Source organism: Apis mellifera, linkage group LG8 (genome assembly GCF_003254395.2).
Source record: "Apis mellifera strain DH4 linkage group LG8, Amel_HAv3.1, whole genome shotgun sequence".
NCBI classification, from domain to species: Eukaryota; Metazoa; Arthropoda; class Insecta; order Hymenoptera; family Apidae; genus Apis; species Apis mellifera.
The window spans coordinates 10309697-10330911 of record NC_037645.1 but is presented as its reverse complement, the minus strand read 5'-3'; the positions used below and the strand labels follow the sequence as shown (position 1 = coordinate 10330911).

General features: G+C 35.7%; 1 protein-coding gene across 16 annotated transcripts in view; it reads right to left on the bottom strand.

Moving 5' to 3' along the window:
• LOC552709 (polypyrimidine tract-binding protein 2) overlaps window positions 1-21215 on the bottom strand; it is a 547610-nt gene that overhangs the window by 82097 nt on the left and 444298 nt on the right. For all 16 annotated transcript variants that reach the window (XM_026442196.1, XM_026442199.1, XM_026442201.1 and 13 more), the window contains one exon: window positions 3772-3921. In XM_026442196.1, the coding sequence (XP_026297981.1) occupies window positions 3772-3921 (150 nt within the window). The remainder of the gene's footprint in view (window positions 1-3771; window positions 3922-21215) is intronic.

The following is a 21215-nucleotide window of genomic DNA, read 5'->3' as shown; positions in this document are numbered from 1 at the left end:
GCATCTTTGTTCACGATGGCGAGGGAATGAAAATCGAGAGGTTGAATATGGTGAAATATGGTGAATGTGAAGAAGAATTGATAATTTTCCGTGTGAAGAAGAATTGATAATTTTCCGTGTGAAGAGGAATTGATAAATTTCCGTGTGAAGAGGAATTGATAAATTTCCGTGTGAGGAGGAATTGATAAATTTCCGTGTGAGGAGGAATTGATAAATTTCCGTGTGAGGAGGAATTGATAAATTTCCATGTGAGGAGGAATTGATAAATTTCCGTGTGAAGAGGAATTGATAAATTTCCGTGTGAAGAGGAATTGATAAATGACCGTGTGAAGAGGAATTGATAAATGACCGTGTGAGGAGGAATTGATAAATTTCCGTGTGAGGAGGAATTGATAAATAATCGTGTGAAGAGGAATTGATAAATTTCCGTGTGAGGAGGAATTGATAAATTTCCGTGTGAAGAGGAATTGATAAATTTCCGTGTGAAGAGGAATTGATAAATTTCCATATGAAGAGCAATTGATAAATTTCCATGTGAAGAGGAATTGATAAATGTCCATATGAAGAGCAATTGATAAATTTCCATGTGAAGAGGAATTGATAAATTTTCATGTGAGGAGGAATTGATAAATGACCGTGTGAAGAGGAATTGATAAATGACCGTGTGAGGAGGAATTGATAAATTTCCGTGTGAAGAGGACTTGATAAATGACCGTGTGAAGAGGAACTGATAAATTTCCGTGTGAGGAGGAATTGATAAATTCCCGTGCAAAAAATTTTCTACTTTATTTCTCATATGATCTCAAATGATCTCCATGTTTAATAAATACAATAATTTAAATATTGTAAATTTTTATGAATTCAAAATCAATTCAATCGATTTTTCATAACAAATTCAATTAATAAGTTTACAGTTTGTTCAGTGTTTATCATTCTTTGTATGTAAAAACTGCGTAGAAAAAGTTAGTCATATGCATTTATATAATATATATCGATTCGAAGCTTCTGAGAAATGAAAAGTTTCGTATGACAATAACGTTATTCTATCATCTCTATCTTTTTTTAATTTTCTTCACAAAAATAGGGAGATATGGTAAAATATTAAGAAAAAATCGGATAACAAATTAGAAATGACAATATCAAGATAGTAGTAGAAGAATCGACAAAGGAAGGATAAGGAAAATAATAAGAGTGTGAAATGATAAAAGCAGGAGAAGGAAAAGCAGAAGCAAAACGAGAAACAGAAAATTGATAAACGATTGTGTGAAAAGGAATTGATAAATAATCGTGTAAAGAGGAATTGATAAATTTTCGTGTGAAGAGGAATTGATAAATTTCCGTGTGAAAAGGAATTGATAAATTCCTGTGTGAAGAGGAATTGATAAATGATCGTGTGAAGAGGAATTGATAAATGACCGTGTGAAGAGAAATTGATAAATGACCGTGCAAAAAATGTTTCTACTTTATTTCATAAGATCTCCATGTTTAATAAATACAATAATTTAAATACTGTAAATTCTTATGAATCAATTTAAAATGAGTTCAATCAATTTTTCGTAACAATTCAATTAATAAGATTGCAGTTTATTCATTGCTTATCGTCCTTTGTATGTAAAAATTGGACTCATTCAAGGATCTTTTATATTTTTATTTAATCTCTATTATTGTAAAAACATTTTTTTTTTTTTTTAAGTATTTTCTTGATTCAGCTTTCGAGTTCGTATGTTCGAAACGGGTAAAGAAGAAACACATGAATGATAGTAGTAGAAGAATTGACAAAGAAAGGATGAGGAAAATGATAAGAGTGCGAAATGATAAAAGTAGAAAAAGAGAAGGAGGAGCAGAAGTAGAACTAGAAACAGAATTGATAAACGATTGTGTGAAGAGGAATTGATAAATGACCGTGTGAAGAGGAATTGATAAATTTCCATGTGAGGAGGAATTGATAAATTTCCGTGTGAGGAGGAATTGATAAATTTCCGTGCGAAGAGGAATTGATAAATTTCCATGTGAAGAGGAATTGATAAATTTCCGTGTGAAGAGCAATTGATAAATTTCCGTGTGAAGAAGAATTGGACTCATTCAAGAATCTTTTATATTTTTATTTAGTCTTTATTATTGTAAAAACATTTTTTTTTTTTTAAGTGTTTCGTTGAATTGCTTTCGAGTTCGGATGTTCGAAACGGGTAAAGAAGAAACACATAAATGATAGTAGTAGAAGAATTGACAAAGAAAGGATGAGGAAAATGATAAGAGTGCGAAATGATAAAAGTAGAAAAAGAGAAGGAGGAGCAGAAGTAGAACTAGAAACAGAATTGATAAACGATTGTGTGAAGAGGAATTGATAAATGACCGTGTGAAGAGGAATTGATAAATTTCCATGTGAGGAGGAATTGATAAATTTCCGTGTGAAGAGGAATTGATAAATGATCGTGTGAAGAGGAATTGATAAATTTCCGTGTGAAGAAGAATTGATAAATTTCCATGTGAAGAGCAATTGATAAATTTCCGTGTGAAGAAGAATTGGACTCATTCAAGAATCTTTTATATTTTTATTTAGTCTTTATTATTGTAAAAACATTTTTTTTTTAAGTGTTTCGTTGATTGCTTTCGAGTTCGGATGTTCGAAACGGATAAAGAGGAATCACGAAACACATGAATGAAGAATCGACAAAGGAAGAATGAGAAAAATGATAAAAATGCAAAATGATAAAAGTAGGAAAGGAGAAGGAGGAGCAGAAGCAGAATTAGAAATAGAATTGATAAACGATTGTGTGAAGAGAAATTGATAAATGACCATGTGAAGAGGAATTGATAAATTTCCGTGTGAAGAGGAATTGATAAATTTCCGTGTGAAGGAGAATTGATAAATAATCGTGTGAAGAGGAATTGATAAATGATCGTGTGAAGAGGAATTGATAAATTTCCGCATGAAGAGGAATTGATAAATTTCCGTCTGAAAGGAAATTGATAAATTTCCGTGTGAAGAAGAATTGATAAATTTCAACCACTCATTAAAAAGTAATTGCGCGAACAGCCTTCGCAATAAGTGAATATATATAAAAGGTGGAGAGGAGGGATCCAAGAGAGAACGCTTTCTTTCTTCGTTTGCCTGCAAATTATCGCACATGTCCGGTTCTCGCATATTCACTCGTCACATTGGAAGGGGTAAACAGCCCTTGGCCGGAGGAAAACCGCGCCAGGGTAGTATGTTTTTCAGACTTCAGCCTCTTTCCCCCAAAGCTTTTTAATAGTAATTTCGGTTGGAAGATAGCGTTGAATGCGCTTCTTGAACGGTACGGGGGTGAAAAAAACTAGGTGGAACGGCCGATTTTTCTTTGAGTTTTCCACTAATGCGCGGTAAAATTCGTTTTATCGTGGATTTTTAGAGCGACTTGTTTTTGAATTTCTTTCTTTCCTTTTTTTCTTTTTTTTTTTTCGTATGATATTTGGAAAGTTTGCACTGTTGCAAATTTATTTCTTCAAATTGAACGAAAAAAAATTTTTTTTTTTTGGAAAGATGGAAATGATATTACTTCTCTTTCGTGAGAATAATAAATAATTTTTTTTAAAACACATAACTATGTAATGTTAAGAAGGAAATTTTTAAGGAGATTAATTAAATAAAAAGAAATTCTTGAATCAATTCCTCGCCTCGAGATCAATATTCAAAATTAATATTGCAAATTTAAATATAACAGGCAAGAAATTTCAAAGTCATAATTAAATAATTGATTAATTGGGGACGGATATTGATGATGGATTACTTACCGCATTGTTGGTGTGCGTTTGATCCGTTTTGAGTTCACGATGGTTGCTGAATTGAACGTAGACTGCTCTGCCACGGAGCTGGGCCATGCACGAGGCATAGTAATTTACCATTGTTGCTGCAGCATTTTCATCCGCCATTTCCAGGAACGCCTGCAACATAAAATGGAGAGGACATGGTTAGAAAAGTAAAATTGGTCAATGATCATCCCTAGATAGATAAATTAATTATAATATCCTTTTTTTAATTAATATTTAATCTTGATATATTAACGTTTCTCGTTAAACGAAAATTTTATATATATATAAGAAAGAAAAGAGAAAAAGAAAAGAAGATAATCGTCAGATAAATAAATAATTTAACAAGACTTAATAACTCGGGCAAATAAAACACTTTTTACGACGTAAGGATGGGGCAATAATTTTTCCCCAACAGTTGGCTTTAATATAACTTGATCCAATTTAATTCCTTTTGCACGGAAGACTCACGCGAAGAATAATAATTCTTCAAAAATTCCCGGAGGCAAAATAATTTCCACGTGATCGATAAATGATTAATGAACGAGGATTCTTTGAAAAATCGCGAGATGCCTTCGAAACATTTACGAAAACGAAGAGGAAAGAAATTTTCTCCTCTTTCGTAAGACGATTATCAATTATCGAAGTCGAAAGAGAAAAAAAGGGCGAATTTTGAAATCGAACGTAATTGTTGTATGTGTGTTCCTCCTCTTTCGTGAGACGATTATCAATTATCAAAATCGAAAGAGAAAAAAAGGGCGAATTTTGAAATCGAACGTAATTGTTTTGTGTGTGTGTGTGTGTGTGTGTGTGTGTGAGTGAAAAAGGAAGAGAGAGGAGGAGAGAGGGAGAGACTCCACGTCGTCCCGTGGAATCCAAATATTAATGCAGAATTATCTCTGTAATTGAATTTCCGCGTATTCTTCCGTCAATGTTTCATCCAAGCGAGATTTCCTCCACCGACCACAGATATAACAACTTAAATATTTGCCTGGAACAATAAAAACTACTTTGCAAGCCAATGAAACGTCAACATTCCGCGGCTTTTTTTATTTTTTTCTCTTAGTCTCAAGTGCGTGTGTATTTTTTTTTTTTTTTTTTTTAATACAAGGAAAGAACGATTTAAAGGAAACGGGGAAATTCAAAAGTGGAAATTGAGAAATAAATATAACGGTGTTAAAGGTAAACTGTTAACTATAGCATAGTCGTGAAAGAGGAAATCAATGTTGAAATTATGATAATGGATGGGAAAGATTGTGTACACGCGTTAATGGTATGGAATGATTAATTGTTAAATTAATAGATATTAATAACTGGAAATGAAATTAGAGGATGAGCGTGTGTATTATATTAATTATTGTTAATTCGAAATTGTGTAATATTTGCATATTAGATTGGTCTCATCTGGAAAATGTTTCTACCGATTGATCTCAAATTGGTTTTCGAATCAAATTTAATGTAAAACTGAAGTTCTTTTTTTTTTAGAAAAAATTTTATCATAAAAGACAGACTTTTTGCCATAAAACAAAATAAAAATTCTGCACCACTTTTAACGTTTTAAAAATTCAAAACGTTGGAAAAATTAACATTATTTGTATTATTTATCACGTTATATTTTAATTTAAAATAATTTTTGAAAAATAAGAAATTCTTATTATATTTGTAATATTATAAAATCTACACGAAATAAAGCCTAACAGTATTAGCAACGATTGAATCTACAAAGGAGTGGAATGTGTTTTTAAAAATGATAAATAATTAATTGTACTTCATTGCTAAAAGTAGAGGTATCGATTTCTCGTTAAAATGTCTCGGAGAACACTTTTTCATTCTTCCCTTTCTCCTTCTTTAAGCATTCTCTATTTTTCCCTTGAAACGAGACATTTCACTTTGAGCTCTGTAAAAATCCAGAACAGGGGATACCTTTTTCCCTTCTCCCTCCCCCCTTTTTTTTACACAAAGAAAAAAAAGAAAAAAAAAGATATAAGAAAAATTAATCTTCCAGCGGATATTTTTAAAGATATCTTTGAAGACCACTGATTATATTTCCATAAAGAATCTTTACTTTAGGTAATTGGATAAAAAATTAACAATGTTAAAAGTAGTTTCGAGAGAGAAGGAAAATAAATAAATAAATAAAAGATTCTGAAATTTAACGACGAGTAATACAATTTTTAGAAAAATCTCAGGCGTATAAAATTACCGAGAAAAATTTTACATCGAGTTTTATAACAATAATTAATATAACAAATCGCTTATTAATATTTAATCCCGCGTCAAAGATAATTTGCATAATAAAGATTTTCTTTTCTCCAGGTATCAGAATCCAAACTCAACATTCTAATTTTATTTAACTTATTAATTTCCCTGTATTTCGTTACGCTAGCTAACTTTTATTAAAAAAAAAAAAAAAAAAAAAAAAAGGAAAGCAAAAAGTCACTCGACCATCCCCTGCAGTAATAATTTCCTTAGCCATTTCTTTTCTTGAAAAGAGAGAACGAGAGAGAGAGAGAGAGGGAAAAATCTGTCGAACAATCCGGCGGAGCAAGTTCGAGATTCCAGGTCGATTCGAGATGGAGAAGGAGGAAACAGCCATGGAACGCATTTTTACATTTGCCTCGGAGCACAGTAGCCGCCATAATGGAATATCTGAAGTTCAGCTCGGGTAAACACACTTGGGACACGGGGAAATTCAGCGGAAAAGAAGCGGGATGAAAAGGAAAACAGACGATTTTTTTTTCCAGCCCCCTCCCTCTTAAAAAAAAAAAAAAGAAAAACTCAGCATGCACTCAGGTTAAAGCTCGAGCTTCAATTACGTTATCCATATTGAAAACGATATACGACTTCGATTGTAACGAGGATCTACTTCTTTTCTTCTCTCTCTTTCTCTCTCTCTTTCTCTTTCTCTCTTTCTCTCTCTCTGAAATTTCTTTTTCCATCTTGTTTATAAATGTATAAATATGTATAAATATTTTTTATATTTTTGTTTCTTCTTGTGAAGATTTAAGTGTAATTATTTTTGGTAATTTTTATTATTTTTGGTCTTTTTAATGGTTGAAGATCAGGTTGAATTTTTTCAAGTTTTCAAGTAGAAGATATTTTATTCTATATTTCTTCGTTTCGAGTAGTTTCCAAGAATTTCGCCTCATCCTCGTTTTCCTTTTCTCTCCTTTTTACATTTTTTTCCCCTTACATCTCTCTTTCTCTTCAAACTTTTTAATCTTCCCTTCCTCTTGGTCTCATTTTAATACGAATCTCTGAAGAATATATATAACACGGATCAAAAAAAAAAGTTTAAACTTTCCATACGCTTTCAAATTCCGAAATTTCAACTGATGTGAATCATCATGGAGAAATTTCCTGGAATTTGATTCAGATTTCAAACTTTCAACTGGGAAACGAGTTTCTCGTCATCGAAGTGGTTTGGCGAACGATTTCTGCGATTCAATCGCATCTCGAACTATTCCTTTTCTTTTTCATTTTCTTTTTTTCTTTTTTTTCGAGAAGAACAACAGGCAAAGCAGAATGTAATAACAAAATAATTCCTGCATTCCTGTTGTCGATCTCCAACGAGGAGGATTTTCTTTATTAAATTCCAGCCTGTACGCCTTAAGTATTCAACCCCTTCGAGCAGTCTGCTCTTTGTGAAACGCGGTGAAACACACTCCTTCCGATCATTCGAACGTCTTTTGTTCCTCCCACTTCTCCTCTCCTTTCTTTTTTTCTTCTTCTTCTTCTTTTTTCCCAGGAAAACCGAATAATGCACCATTGAATCCTTAAATACGAGAGAGGACGTCGTATATTGTTGAAAAAAAAAAAAAAAAAAAAGGTGGACTTGTAATGGAAGGAGAGGAAGGGAATACCACAGGCTATATTGGAACGAACGTTGAGAAAACTTTGAAAAATCGTTCGAAATGTAATCCAGAAGGAAGAATGTCGTACGTGAAATCTTCAGGATCTCAGAATGTTTCTTTTTTTTTTTTTTTTTAACAAAATATGAAAACGAGATAGGAAATAAATTATTATTATTATTATTTCCTAACTTACTTAAGATAAAGAAAGAATAAATTAGAATAGCTATGAATTCCACCTTAAGATTCTAATTATTCCAATAATATGCTACTTGATTGCACGATAAAATCGATCATTTAAAGCATACACATTTTATATATTAAGTTATACTTTACTAATATATTCTCATTTTAATTACGAATCGTTCGACGCTTCAAATTCGTTTCTTTCTCCATTATTTATACTGGAACTGCGCCGTATCATCCATCGATTGGAATTTGAAAGCGTGGAGCCAGCTTTGTTCCGCTATTCGTTTTAATTCGGGCGCGCGATTCCCATTAAACGAGTCGCAAAATCCGATCAAAGAAAGTAGTAGGAGCGAGGAACTTCCAACAACTAGAATTAACGACATCGAAAACTATTAAATTTCTGCAAACTCTCCTCGCTACGTAAACAGTGACGATGGTGGTGGTGGTGGTGGTGGTGGTGGTGTAGTAGAAAATGTGTTTGAGCGAAACACGGGATTGGAACGAGCGACGATCACGCACAGACCTCGAAACGAAAACGAGGGAACGTGATCGCTCCGAATCTCGAATTTTCTCCACGCTGCGCTATGATACTACGTGTACGTTTCATTGATTCGAACGATACGAAATTTTCTTCCTCCCTTATAAATAATAAAAGTAGAACATTAACGTTGAAGAATTAAGAATCTCGAAATCATCTCATTTTCCTTCCAACTTTTCAAATTTTTATTCTAATTTAACCTTTGCGATTCGAAGCTTTTCAATCTATCTATCTCTTATATAGGGTGTCCCAAAATTAACAAAATTTGAATTTGCCGCCATTGTTGGCAACTCTGAAAAAAGAACAGTTTGACAGCTGAGAGTTTAGGGTTAGTATTTTATGATTCACTTAAAAAAATAAATATCTAAAGACTAAAAACTCTCTTTTATATTTAATTCGAATCTTGCTTTAATTTTGGGACACCCTTTATGTAAAACTTTATATATAAAAGCATGTTGGAAATATTTTTCTTTAAAAGAGTCACTCATTGTTGATATAATATACCCAATTTTACACAAATAAATAGAAATCCTCGCTAAATCAGGAAATATTTATATATACGAACTCTCTTTTTAACTCTATATTTAATTCAAATCTTGCGTTAATTTTGGGACACCCTTTATATAAAACTTTATATATAAAAGCATGCTGGAAATATTTTTCTTCCGTCAAAAGAGTCACCTATTATTGATATAATATACCTAATTTTATACAAATAAATAGAAATTTTATTATATATACTCTCTTTTTATTATATATACTCTCCAATTTTACACAAACAAATAGAAATCCTCGCTAAATCAGGAAATATTTATATATACCAACTCTCTTTTTAACTCTATATTTAATTCAAATCTTGCGTTAATTTTGGGACACCCTTTATGTAAAATTTTATATATAAAAGCATAGAAATATTTTTCTTCCTCTTCAAAAGAGCCACCCATTGTTGATATAATATACCCAATTTTACACAAACAAATAGAAATCCTCGCTAAATCAGGAAATACCTATATATACAATCTTTATCTCACAATATACAAATCCACAATTAAATACATTTTAATTAAAATTCGAGACAAGCTCGACTCGACTTCTTCGAAACGCGACACTATTTATGCGACACTACGTATTTAAAAAGCCCAATTCGAAAATCTGATACCGACGAAAAAAAAAAAAGAAGAAGAAAGAAGAGGGGGAATGAAAAAAATTACGAGAACTCATATAGAAGCGGGGTTCGTTAGAGAAATTTCAGCATGCGGAAAAACTAGGAAATCGAGTTTCGGGCGATCATTCATTCATTCGTTCGTTCGTTCGTTCGTTCGTTCGTTCATTCATTCGCATTTCCATGAGAGGTCATCACTCTGAGGAAGGGGAGGGAGAAGAGAGAGAGAGAGAAAGAGGAGGAGAGGGCGAATAATATCGCGACGGGACCAACGCGCCGCCCCTGAATTTAACCCCGTTAACTCCGTTTCGAGGCGCTAATGACGCATAGAGCCGCAATTGGGTTTTCGTTCGGCGCGGGCCGAAACGCGGGGAGGATTTCTCGCGAGGGCAAACCGGACCGCGTCGCCGCCGTTCTAATGTCCGACCGCCGCCCATTGTTCGCCACTGTTAAACCGGAGCCGTGATTGCCGTGAAAATGATCTATTCAAGGGGAAATGAGTATGGCGCCACCCAGGCGAAAGTTTTCAAGGGGAGGAGGGGTAGAGGCGATGCTCGATGTTTCTATCTTCTCCAATGGGTGAAGGGTGGTGAGATTAATCTGTGTCACTTTCCTTCCTTTCTTTCTTTTACTTTCTTTTTTTTAATCTCTGGGATTCAAAGAAAGAATCCTGTTTAAAGTGATAAAAATAGCGTAACATTCCGAGAATTAGGAGTTATATGTCTGTCTCCATTTCAACGAGGATTCCTCGACAAATATTTCATGTTTTAGAGTAAAAGTTTTGGTGCAGGACGACATGTTTGTTTCAATTTCTTTGTTTGTAACGACAAGTGTGAAAGGTTTAGTAAAAGAGAACTATTGTATCTCTGTTCGAAAAAATGTCCATTCCAAATATTTCTTGTTTTAGAGTTTTAAAAGTTTTGTAGTATATTTGACGATTGTTAAACGTGGCTGTTTTAATTTATTTATTTTTCAGTAACGACGTTTACTGAAAAATGTCTATTTGGACGATTCTTCGACGAATATTTTATGTTTAGAGTAAAAGTTTTGGTTAAACGATGTTTGTTTCAGTTTCTTTGTTTGTGAAAGAATTTAATAAAAAATAGTGTAGTAATGTTTGTAACGTATCTCTGTCTTCTTAAAGAATATCTACTTTAACGATTCTTCGACAAATATTTTATCTTTAGAGTAAAAGTTTTTATGTAGGATGATGCTTAAACGTGTTTCAACTTCTTTGTTTGTTAAAAGGATTCAAAGAATACCTGGTTCAGTAAAAGATAATTTGAATAATGTAATATTTCGAGCATTAAAAATTGTATTATACATCTATAAAATTATTATTAATTTTTCAATATTACACGATATGGAAGAATGTTAATACATTCATTCTAAAAGCCAAAACGAATACAAAAATTTACAAGAACATCCATTGATCGATATTTTTCTGTGCCAAATTTATATTTGTTTTGATACATAAGAAATTGATCCAACAAACGTATTTATACCTCGTCTAACTTTGTAACAATATTACAACAATATCAATATTAATCTACATACACTATAACAATATAACAATATATACATGGAATATTTCTTTCAATCGCATGTAAATATATTTTTACGTATCAAAAAGAAGAAATTAGATATTGAAAATGTTTTCTCGATTTTCTTTCCCTCTCCCTCCTCCATCTCCCAGGATGATCTAATACGCATCGACACGAAAGTTCGATGCAATTTCGAAGGGAAAATCTTGGTAAGAAAGTGTGGAGAGATCCGGGAATGTACAATCATGGGAAAGAATGGGTGGCATGACGATAATCGTAGAGGCGTGGATATCCCTTGCGGTAACCAAGCCCATTACAGGGGTACAGGTCGCGTTTATGGGCTCGTAAATCAAATAGAGGGGTGGGTGGCATCGAGCGGATTATTATTTTGCGGATACACCCACCTTCCTCTTCCCTCTTCACGAGTTGCCTGCGAAAAGTTAAGGATCGTTCGATTTAAAGGAAGAAGAAGAAGAGAAGGAGAAATCGCGGCGCGACGATCGAGTATCAATCAAGATTCATCGATCATTATACTTTCGTCTAATCGATGGAACGAATAAAGAATTCGTACGAGGAAGAGAGAGAGAGAGAGAAGTAGCACTAAGTCTAATCGAATAAATAGAGAATTCGTATGAAGAAGAGAGAAAGAGAGAGAACTAGCACTAAGTCTAATAGAATAAATTCGTATGAATAAGAGAGAGAGAGCAGTAGTACTAAATCTAATCGAACGAGTAAAGAATTCGTATAAAGAAGAGAGAGAGAACTAAGTCTAATCGAATAAATGAAAAATTCGTATGAGAAAGAGAGAAAGAGAGAGAGAGAACTACCATTAAGTTCATTTAACGATTTATTTATATTGGCGATAATTATTAAAAAATTATTAAAGAATTCGTTTGAGGAAGAGGCAGAGAGAAGTACCACTAAGTCTAATTGAATAAATGAAGAATTCGTATGAAGAAGAAAGAGAGAGAACTAGCACTAAGTCTAATCGAATAAATAAAGAATTTGTATGAAGAGAGAAAGAACTACCATTAAGCTCATTTAACGATTTATTTATATTGATCGATATGGTAATTATTAAAAAATTATTAAAGAATTCGTATGAAGAAAAGAGAGAGAGAGAGAGAGAGAAGTAGCCTTAAGTCTAATCGAATAAATGAAAAATTCGATATGAAGAGAGAGAGAGAGAGAGCAGTAGTACTAAATCTAATCAAACAAATAAAGAATTCATATGAAGAAGAGAGAGAGAGAGAGAAAGAGAGAGAGAGAAAACTAAGTCTAATCGAATAAATGAAGAATTCGTATGAGGAAGAGAGAGAGAAAACTAGCCCTAAGTATAATCAAATAAATAAAGAATTCGTATGAGGAAGAGACAGAGAGAAAGAGAGAGAAGTAGCACTAAATGATATTACGTACGATTAATAATGAAAGCTCGTTTAACGATTTATTTATATTGATTGATATGATAATTATTAAAAAATTATTAAAGAATTCGTATGAAGAAGAGAGAGAGAAAACTAGCCCTAAGTGTAATCGAATAAATAAAGAATTCGTATAAAGAAGAGAGAGAGAGAGCAGTAGTACTAAATCTAATCAAACAAATAAAGAAGAGAGAATTCGTATAACGAAGAGAGAGAGAGAGAGAAAGAGAGAACTACCATTAAATGATATTACAGAATTCCAGACGATTAATATCGAAAGCTCGTTTAACGATTTATTTATATTGATTGATATGATAATTATTAAAAAATTATTAAAGAATTCGTATGAAGAAGAGAGAGAGAAAACTAGCCCTAAGTGTAATCGAATAAATGAAGAATTTGTATGAAGAAGAGAAAGAGAGCAGTAGTACTAAATCTAATCAAACAAATAAAGAATTCGTACAAAGAAAAGAAAGAGAGAGAGAGAGAGTAATAAATGAAGAAATCGTATGAGGAAGAGGGAGAGAGAAGTAGCACTAAGCGATCACAAAATTCTGAGCGATTAATATAAGGAAAGCTCGTTTATTATTACATGGCCCGTATATTACGGAGTTGTTTGCAACAGTTAGTTCAAGCAATTTATTTTCACGCGTCCCATAACGTCTCGTGAAAATCATTTCGAACGGGACTCGACGTCTCTCCGTCCGTCCGCGGATCCCCCTCCTCCCGTCCTCCTGTGAAATGGAAAAATGGGAAAGATGGCAAATATAACGACACGCGTGACGCGCGCGCGCGCGCGCGCTCGTGCACGTATACAAATGCGATGGAAGTTTCCACCGGACAGGTCGTCCCAGAGGATCAGGAAGAAAAGCCGCTTCTGTCCTCGAGCTCGGGGAACAAGCGAGGAGAAAGAAGGAGAAGAGGATCATCCTTTTCTTCCCTTTCCCTCCCTGTTTCTGTTTCTGTTCCTCTCCTTCGTCCTCTCGCGCGGAAGAGAGTTTCTTTCTTCTTCTTCTTTCGGAGTCGCTCGATCAAAATTTATTCACGCACAGAGGCGGAAATTCTCCGCGGACTTCCGCCCATCTCTGAAAGTACCCATATTTTTCGACACCGAAATGTACTTTTACTTTCTTTCTTTTTCTTCGTTCACGCGCGAAATAAATCCCAACTTGTTATTATTATCCAAAAATTAGTTAAATCGGGGAGAGGCGTTTTCCTGCGATCGAAATTTAAATTATATTCCTTTATTCCTTTCGATATATATTTTCTACGATGCAGTAGGATTTACGGTTAAAATATTTCCAATAAAAGTGACGGCATTCAAAATACAAAATTCATATTTGCACGAATTTTTCAAGGAAGAAGATTGTACGAAAGAAGAAGAAGATTATTTTGAATTATCGTCACTCAAAGTATACAAAATCATATCGAAAAAACTGTACCTGTAATAAATCTGCAACGTATCATTCCAATGGATAAAATATAATTCTATTTAGAATTAAAAATTCAATTTAACAATTGCAAAATTTCGCAAAAAAAAAAAAAAAACTACTTCTCCCCGTTTAAATAAAAATCCCGCCAAAGTATCAGCAACGAAGCTCGAACCGAAACAACCCTCCTCTCCGCGATTGATGAAAAACGTAAGCGTCCGGTAAGCAAACCACCCTCCACCCTGCTCCAGAGCTAAGAAGCAGAGTTATTTCTGATTTAAATAAACTCTCCGAGGATCTCGTCTCAACGATTCGAGCCCAGCCCCGGCTTGTTTGCTCGTCGATGACGCGAAGGCGCGGCTCACGAGGGGGTTGGAGCATGAATGTAATTTATCCCGGTTATAAGGGATGCGAAACGACTACGTTTGAACACGTCCATCCCCTTTACCGCGCCTCCTCGAATTCCCTACCTTCTTCTTTCCCTCTCCGTCATCCTCCTTTCCTGTGCCACCATCCCTCCCCCAACTCACCCCCACTCACCACCCTCTTCTCCCCCGTTTAAACGAGAAACCGGGCGCACAGAGAGAAGAGAAAGAGAGAAAGAGAAAGAAAGAGAGGGAGAGAGAAAGAGAAGAAGGGGTAGACCGAGGGGGTTGTTAAGGTGGAAGCTCCTAAGGTGAATCAAAGAAATATTATATCATTAATACAGACCCCAGGGTGCAATGGGGCCGACGAGTGTCTGCGCCGAGTTCCTCTCGTCCACCCCCCCATTGCCAAGAGGGCAACCCCCATCAGGTGGAGGGGGAATATATATCTTGATAATTTGACGGGGTGTACAGGGCGTAACCATTGTTTACGGCTTATAGGTTCTGTTACGGGACGAGTTTACGGGCGGCGGTTTACGGAGAGGAGGAGGAGGAGGAGGAGGAGATCGAAGGATAGGATCGAGGCGGAAGAAATAATTTATACGGTTATAAATTGATTCCGAGATAAATTCTCGTTAATCGAAGCCACGATAGATGTTGATCGAGGTGAAAACAGGATTTGAAAAAATAATCTCCGTAACGAGACGTGTATTTTATTTTCGTTACGTTACGTTATTTTGAGAAGAAGGAAAGTCCATTTACGAATTTACCCAACTATTTAAGATCTATTTAAGAGAAAATTACGATGGAATTAGAATTGACATTAAAATTTTTCGAAAAGCAAGCAGAAGGAATAAGATGAAAGAAAAAAATCACAAATTTATCGATCACCACAACTACGTAATAATAACAAGTAACGAATGAATAATTCCATTCAGTTTACAACGTGAACTCTTAAATCCTCGCCGAGTATTATATTAAATACTATTAATCCTCTCTCCTCCCTTCCCTCCCCCCTCCATCTCCCGCGTAAAATAAATAAACGCGGAAGAGGCGATAATTTCAATTTCACTCGTCATTACAGAATTAAGGGAAATCCTTAAACATCCATCCGGCTAATTATTCATCAAGAGGACGAGGCGCGTGTAGATTCATCACCGGACGAGCTGAATCACGCGACCGAGCCCTCCTCTCCTCCCCTCCCCTTTTGTTCATTTCAAGTATATATATCCCAGGAGGGAGGGAGGGGAAGGGAGAATAACATTTACGAGGCCCGAATGATTTATTATAAGCAGCTTCGTCCGGTGAAAACCATAATGCACCGAAGGAGGGGGGGAGGGAGGGGGTTATATCGAGTTTTGTGCGCGGCCGTGAGAACCGGCCGCGTGCTCGCGTCATTGTAGACTCGTGGAAACACGAGCTTTAACCGAAACCGAGGTAATCCTCTTAGCCTTTCGAGTGTTTATTAATTTTTCGGGCTAAAATCCGATCTCTCTCTCTCTCTCTTTCTCTCTTTCTCTATATATGTATATATGTATATATCTCTTTACGCGCGATCGAGAACGTGGAAAACGAGGGAAAATCTGAATCGAATTCATTCTGGCTGGGAATAAAAAAATCTCACGGTATTCACGTCTCAATCGATTGAGTTTCGTTCAAGTCCATTATTATTCTCTTTTCTTTTTTACATATATATATGTATATAACTAGCTTAATAAAATTTTACTTTGTCCTCCAAGAAAAGAAACGAAATGAAACAAAGGTTTCATTAGGAATTAGATTGATAAAAAGGAAATACAAGAACTCTTACGTTTGATTATGTTTCGGAAATTTAGAAATAAAGATTTCCTCGACGAAAGAACGCCAATAGAATCCAAATAATAACATTCTCTCCTATATAAACTTATATATAATAGAAATGCAATAAGAAGAAAATTTGTTTTCCAATTTTCTACACTTTTTGCTGTTTCCATATCGTTCACCTTACACGCAACGATAACATAAAAAGCGCAAGAGAGAGATCCAAAATTCTATGTTCGTTTAGAAACAGTAGAAAAATCCTCAACGTTATTTGTCTATCTGGAGGAAGGAGAGACTGGACAAGGAGAGAGAGAGAGGGAGGAAGTGTCCGTGAAGATGGCATTCGAGGAATTAAATTATGCGTTCATCCCCCTCCTCCTCGTTTCCGGGGCCAGCTCAGCCATCTGCTTTCTCGAGGGTAAACGGAAAACACACACACAGCGCCTCTCGACTCGAAACTCGATAATGGGTGCTAATTAATTAATCGAACCAATGGAGCCAGCCACGTGTCTCTGGAGAGCGGGTGGATATCAGAGCTTAACCTGCCGGAACCTCGCTTCCGGCGCCGTGGAAAATTATTAGCGCTGAACCGCTCGAGCAAAAATTGCCGCTTCGACAATGGAAAATGCAACTCGTGGAACGTTGGCGGTGGTGGTAGTTGCTTCGTTTCGTATTCGTCGTGTAAGAGGGTGAGCCGATACGGGGAGGGAGGGAGGGAATCGGAGCAGGGATTTCCGGTTTGGAATTGGACGGCGTTTGGGATCCAGTGATTTGTTGCGCGATTCGAGAAGATTTTTTTTTTTTTAATCGAATGATTCGGTTTAGGGAAAGTGATACGATTTTTCTTCTTCTTCTTCTTCTTTTTTTTTAAGTAAAGATATTTAAGCAGAGGGAGATATTTTTATTTGGTATATTGATGGTATAAAAATGAATATTTGGTATAAAAATGAATAAACACGCGATATTTTGTTTATTTATTTTTTTGGAATTATATAGGAAGAATAAAAATGTTGAAGTTACAGGAATTATTTAATTCTTGGATATATTAAATATCTGATTCGCGTTTGTTCCGCGGTTCGCTAAATATTTTTAGTTTTTAAAAAAAACTTCCGTTCCGGATAATTAACTTGGACAAATGGTCCACGGCCCTCGAAGAAAAATTATACCTACTTTCAGATTTCGAATTCCACCCACGGGACGTGTACGTTTAGTAGTTTATGTTTGTTCCTCGGTCATTTTTCAAAACTTTATGGGACACATGTGCTCCATTAGCGGCAAAAGGAATTTACTAGGTAAAAGTATTCGCGTGTGAAGGGGAAAAAAATAAACGCGAAATGTGCAGGATTGCGATAAAAAAAAAAAAAAAAGGAAAATGAAAGAAAGGATGATGGAATCGATGATCAGATGATTAGAAATAAATCGATAATGCGGAATGATTTAATGATACGTATCGTAAAGGATACGTAGTTGGTTAGAAAAGTTACAAAGGGGATTTAACGAAAGGCTAATCAATCGTGAATTGATGAACGCGCCAGTTGGTAACAACTATTTGGACCATTGTTCCGTGATTATCGTGGAAGTTGCTTAATTCATGGCTAGATAGATTTGGAATATTGAATACCCTAATAGTTGTTTCTGTTTCTCTGAACTTTGTAAATGGACTAATAGTGTTCCATCGCCAATTGAACTTGCACTGCAAACTGCTCACCGCCGCAACTTCCCCTCCCCTTTTAATCGGAAAAACAAATATTTCCCCTATACTTTCACACAAGATCTCTCGTATTTTCAAATTTTCTATTTATCTTGACGACACGTTTATACGATTGTTCGATTGCGGTGGCAAAGCATTCCTAAAATTCATTTACTATTAATTTTTTCCGTTTACACAGATCCATTTTATTTAACTATAAATTTAACTACACTTAGACTTTGTCCAAAATTTCTCGCAGCCGAATACATTGTCACCAATAATAATTGAAAAAGAAATGAAAAATGAAAACAGAGAGAGAGAGAGAGAGAGAGAGAGAGAGAGAGAGAGAGAGAGAGAGAGAGAGAGAGACAGACAGACAGACAGACAGATAAACAGACATATAGACAGACATATAGACAGAGAGACAGAAAGAGACAGAGAGAGAGAGAGAGAGAGAGAGAGAGAGAGAGACAGATAAATAGATAGACAGACATATAGACAGAGAGACAGAGAGAGACAGAGAGAGAGACAGACAGACAGACATACAGAGAGAGAAAGAGAGAGAAAGAGAGAGAGAAAGAGACAGACAGATAAACAGACAGATAAACATATAAACAGAGAGACAAAGAGAGACAGACAAACAGACACAGAGAGAGAGAGAGAGAGAGACAGATAAACAGACAGATAGACATATAGACAGAGGGACAGAGAGAGACAGACAAACAGAGAGAGAGAGAGAGAGAGAGAGAGAGAGAGAGAGAGAGAGAGAGAGAGAGAGAGAGAGACTCTATTCCTCATCACATCGTTTACAAAATGATATTTTACGGAAAAAAAAAAAAGAAAAACGATAAAAATCATCAAGATCATGCACCTTTCTACACTTTTATCCAAACCCACCCCCCTTTACCCGCCAAAATTACTTTCCAGTCACCGCAGTGACTTTTTTATCCCCTCGTCCAACGAATAAAAAAGAGCTACAGGTGTACTACACAGGTTGAGGGATTCGTGGAGGGTGTTCGAATCCAAGTAGCACCCTCCCCCTCCCCCTGTGTACCTCGGAACGGAACGGCCGGAAGTCGGGATGAAAAAGTTTCTCGACCAACTTTCCGCGAATAGATCGTGAGAGGGAGCCAAGTGAAAAACGTAACTAGCAATAGGGACAACACGACACATATACACACACACACACACACACACAGAGGATAACCCTCTGAGGGTGAAAGAGGGAAAATAGTGGCTCGTGGTTGGCCAATGGGAATCGAAGCCGCAGAAAAGCCTCGGTGAAAACTCTTGGTCGACCACCCCTGTCGGTTACCTACCCTCTAGCCACTCTCTCTCCCTTCCCCTCCACCCCCGATTCTCTGTAATTTCCTCTTTCTTTTCTGTCTTCGTCGCGGCTTCTCCTCCACGGAGAAAAAAAGTCGCTCGCAAGCCGAAAAGCCGATCGTGCGCTCTTTGGACTTTTCGGGTTTTTTTTTTTTTTTTATTACAGGATGTTCGTCGCTTTGGAGAAGAGTGTATCGCGTGCACAATGTGTATGTGTGTGTATGTGTGTGTGTGTGTGTGTTATGTGTGTGCAGTTGGATAGTCAGAGTGATACGTTTGAATTTCGAAGAGAGAGTGTTTGTTGGATATGCTGGAGACAGGTGTTCAATGGAAAATGGGATAAAGAAGAAATGGTTAAGAAATTATTTAAATTATTTAATCTGCTTGGGATTATTTTGTGAATCGAATAAAATTATTCGCGCGATTGCAATTGGATAGTCAGAGTGATACGTTTGGATTTCGAAGAGAGAGTGTTTGTTGGATATGCTGGAGACAGGTGTTCAATGGAAAAAGAAGAAATGGTTAAGAAATTATTTAAATTGTTTAATCTGCTTGGGATTATTTTGTGAATCGAATAAAATTATTCGCGCGATTGAAAAAGAAAATTTTAATCAAGTCGAGCCGATATTATCTCCGTTTCCACGGAGATATTCATATTCAAGTTCGATTCCTTTTAATTAGCTTCTGAAGAGATAATCGGATGCGACCACTCCCTCGTTATTTCGTATTTGCATTCCCATATAAACATCGTCGATTGTTTGCGTGGGTCGAAAGAATTCCTGTCCTTCGTCTTTGCAGCTAAGATTTTTCTTGGCTCGGGGAGAAGAATAATGGCAACATCCTCCGTTTCCAGTGTAAACAAGTCAGGAAATAATAATACGATGATAATAAGATGAAAAAAGAAACTCGACGAGGGAGATTTTTTAACCCTTTGCGCGAGAGTCACCATTTGAGTTATTTATGTTTGATTTTTTTAGAATATCGCTTTATAAAGATTCCTAAGCTGTTTAATCTTAAGAAATGTAGAATAATATATTGTTAAATGGCTAGATTTTTCATCTCAAATTAGACCTTGATCTTCGGCGTTAGTCTGAATCTGACAATCGTGAGAATAGAAATATTATTTTCAAAATTTTTAAGTTTTGTAAGTATGAAGTACATTAATGAAATTAATTTCAAGTAAAGATGAGTTTGACTTTTCATTATTGAATGACGAAATTATATTCATAAAGAAATTGGAGGAAATGTTGAACATGAAAATAAAATAAAAGGTATATGAAAAATAAGAATAATAGACAATGAATGTGAAAGTAATAATTATGAGCGAAGATATTATAGAAGATACAGAAAATTCCAAATGGATAATACGCACAGAATCGAAAAATATATCGCGAAGAATACAATTCGTACCCGAAAAGTTTGCAGGATCGCAAGTATCTTCAAACAAACCATAAATGAACTATTACATATTCTTTAAACTATTTCTTAATTTAATCTAATAAATTTATTAAAAACAAATAATTATGCGATAAAAAAATTAGAAAGAAACTGACAAACCGAGATCTGCACCTTGTTTCAAAATAAAATATTTCCACAAAACAACAATATATGACTTTTTTAAAACTTTATACGTAAAGACATATAAAATATTAAAATACAAAACTTCATGCGTCAATTTGTGCGTGAAATCATAAAAATCTCGTCTGGAGCTGCGAACGGTTGAACGTTCATTAAAGGCAACGCGAAATCGTGGAGGGATGCGCGCAACCGATTTCCCCGCGGGGAAAAAAATCTCTCGAAGGTGGAGCAGGGTTTTGGCCGCGTGCGGGTTAACCCGTACACGTCGGCCGAGTCAATCTCGGCCGAGGCTAACTTTTCAATTTTTCGTAAAGGGAGGGGGGGGGGGAGAGAGAGGAGGGCGGTTGGTCGTCGAAGCACACGTGCGCGCGCGCTCGCGTGTGTGTCGCTCAATTTCCTCGGTGACGAGCGGGCCAACTACCTGTAGACGGGCCGATTTATCACGGGCCTATAATTGAACGGAAGCAATTTATTAATCGGCCTCGCGCCCTACGATCGATCCCTGCCTCCCCTGCCGCCCCCGATTCTTTTATTC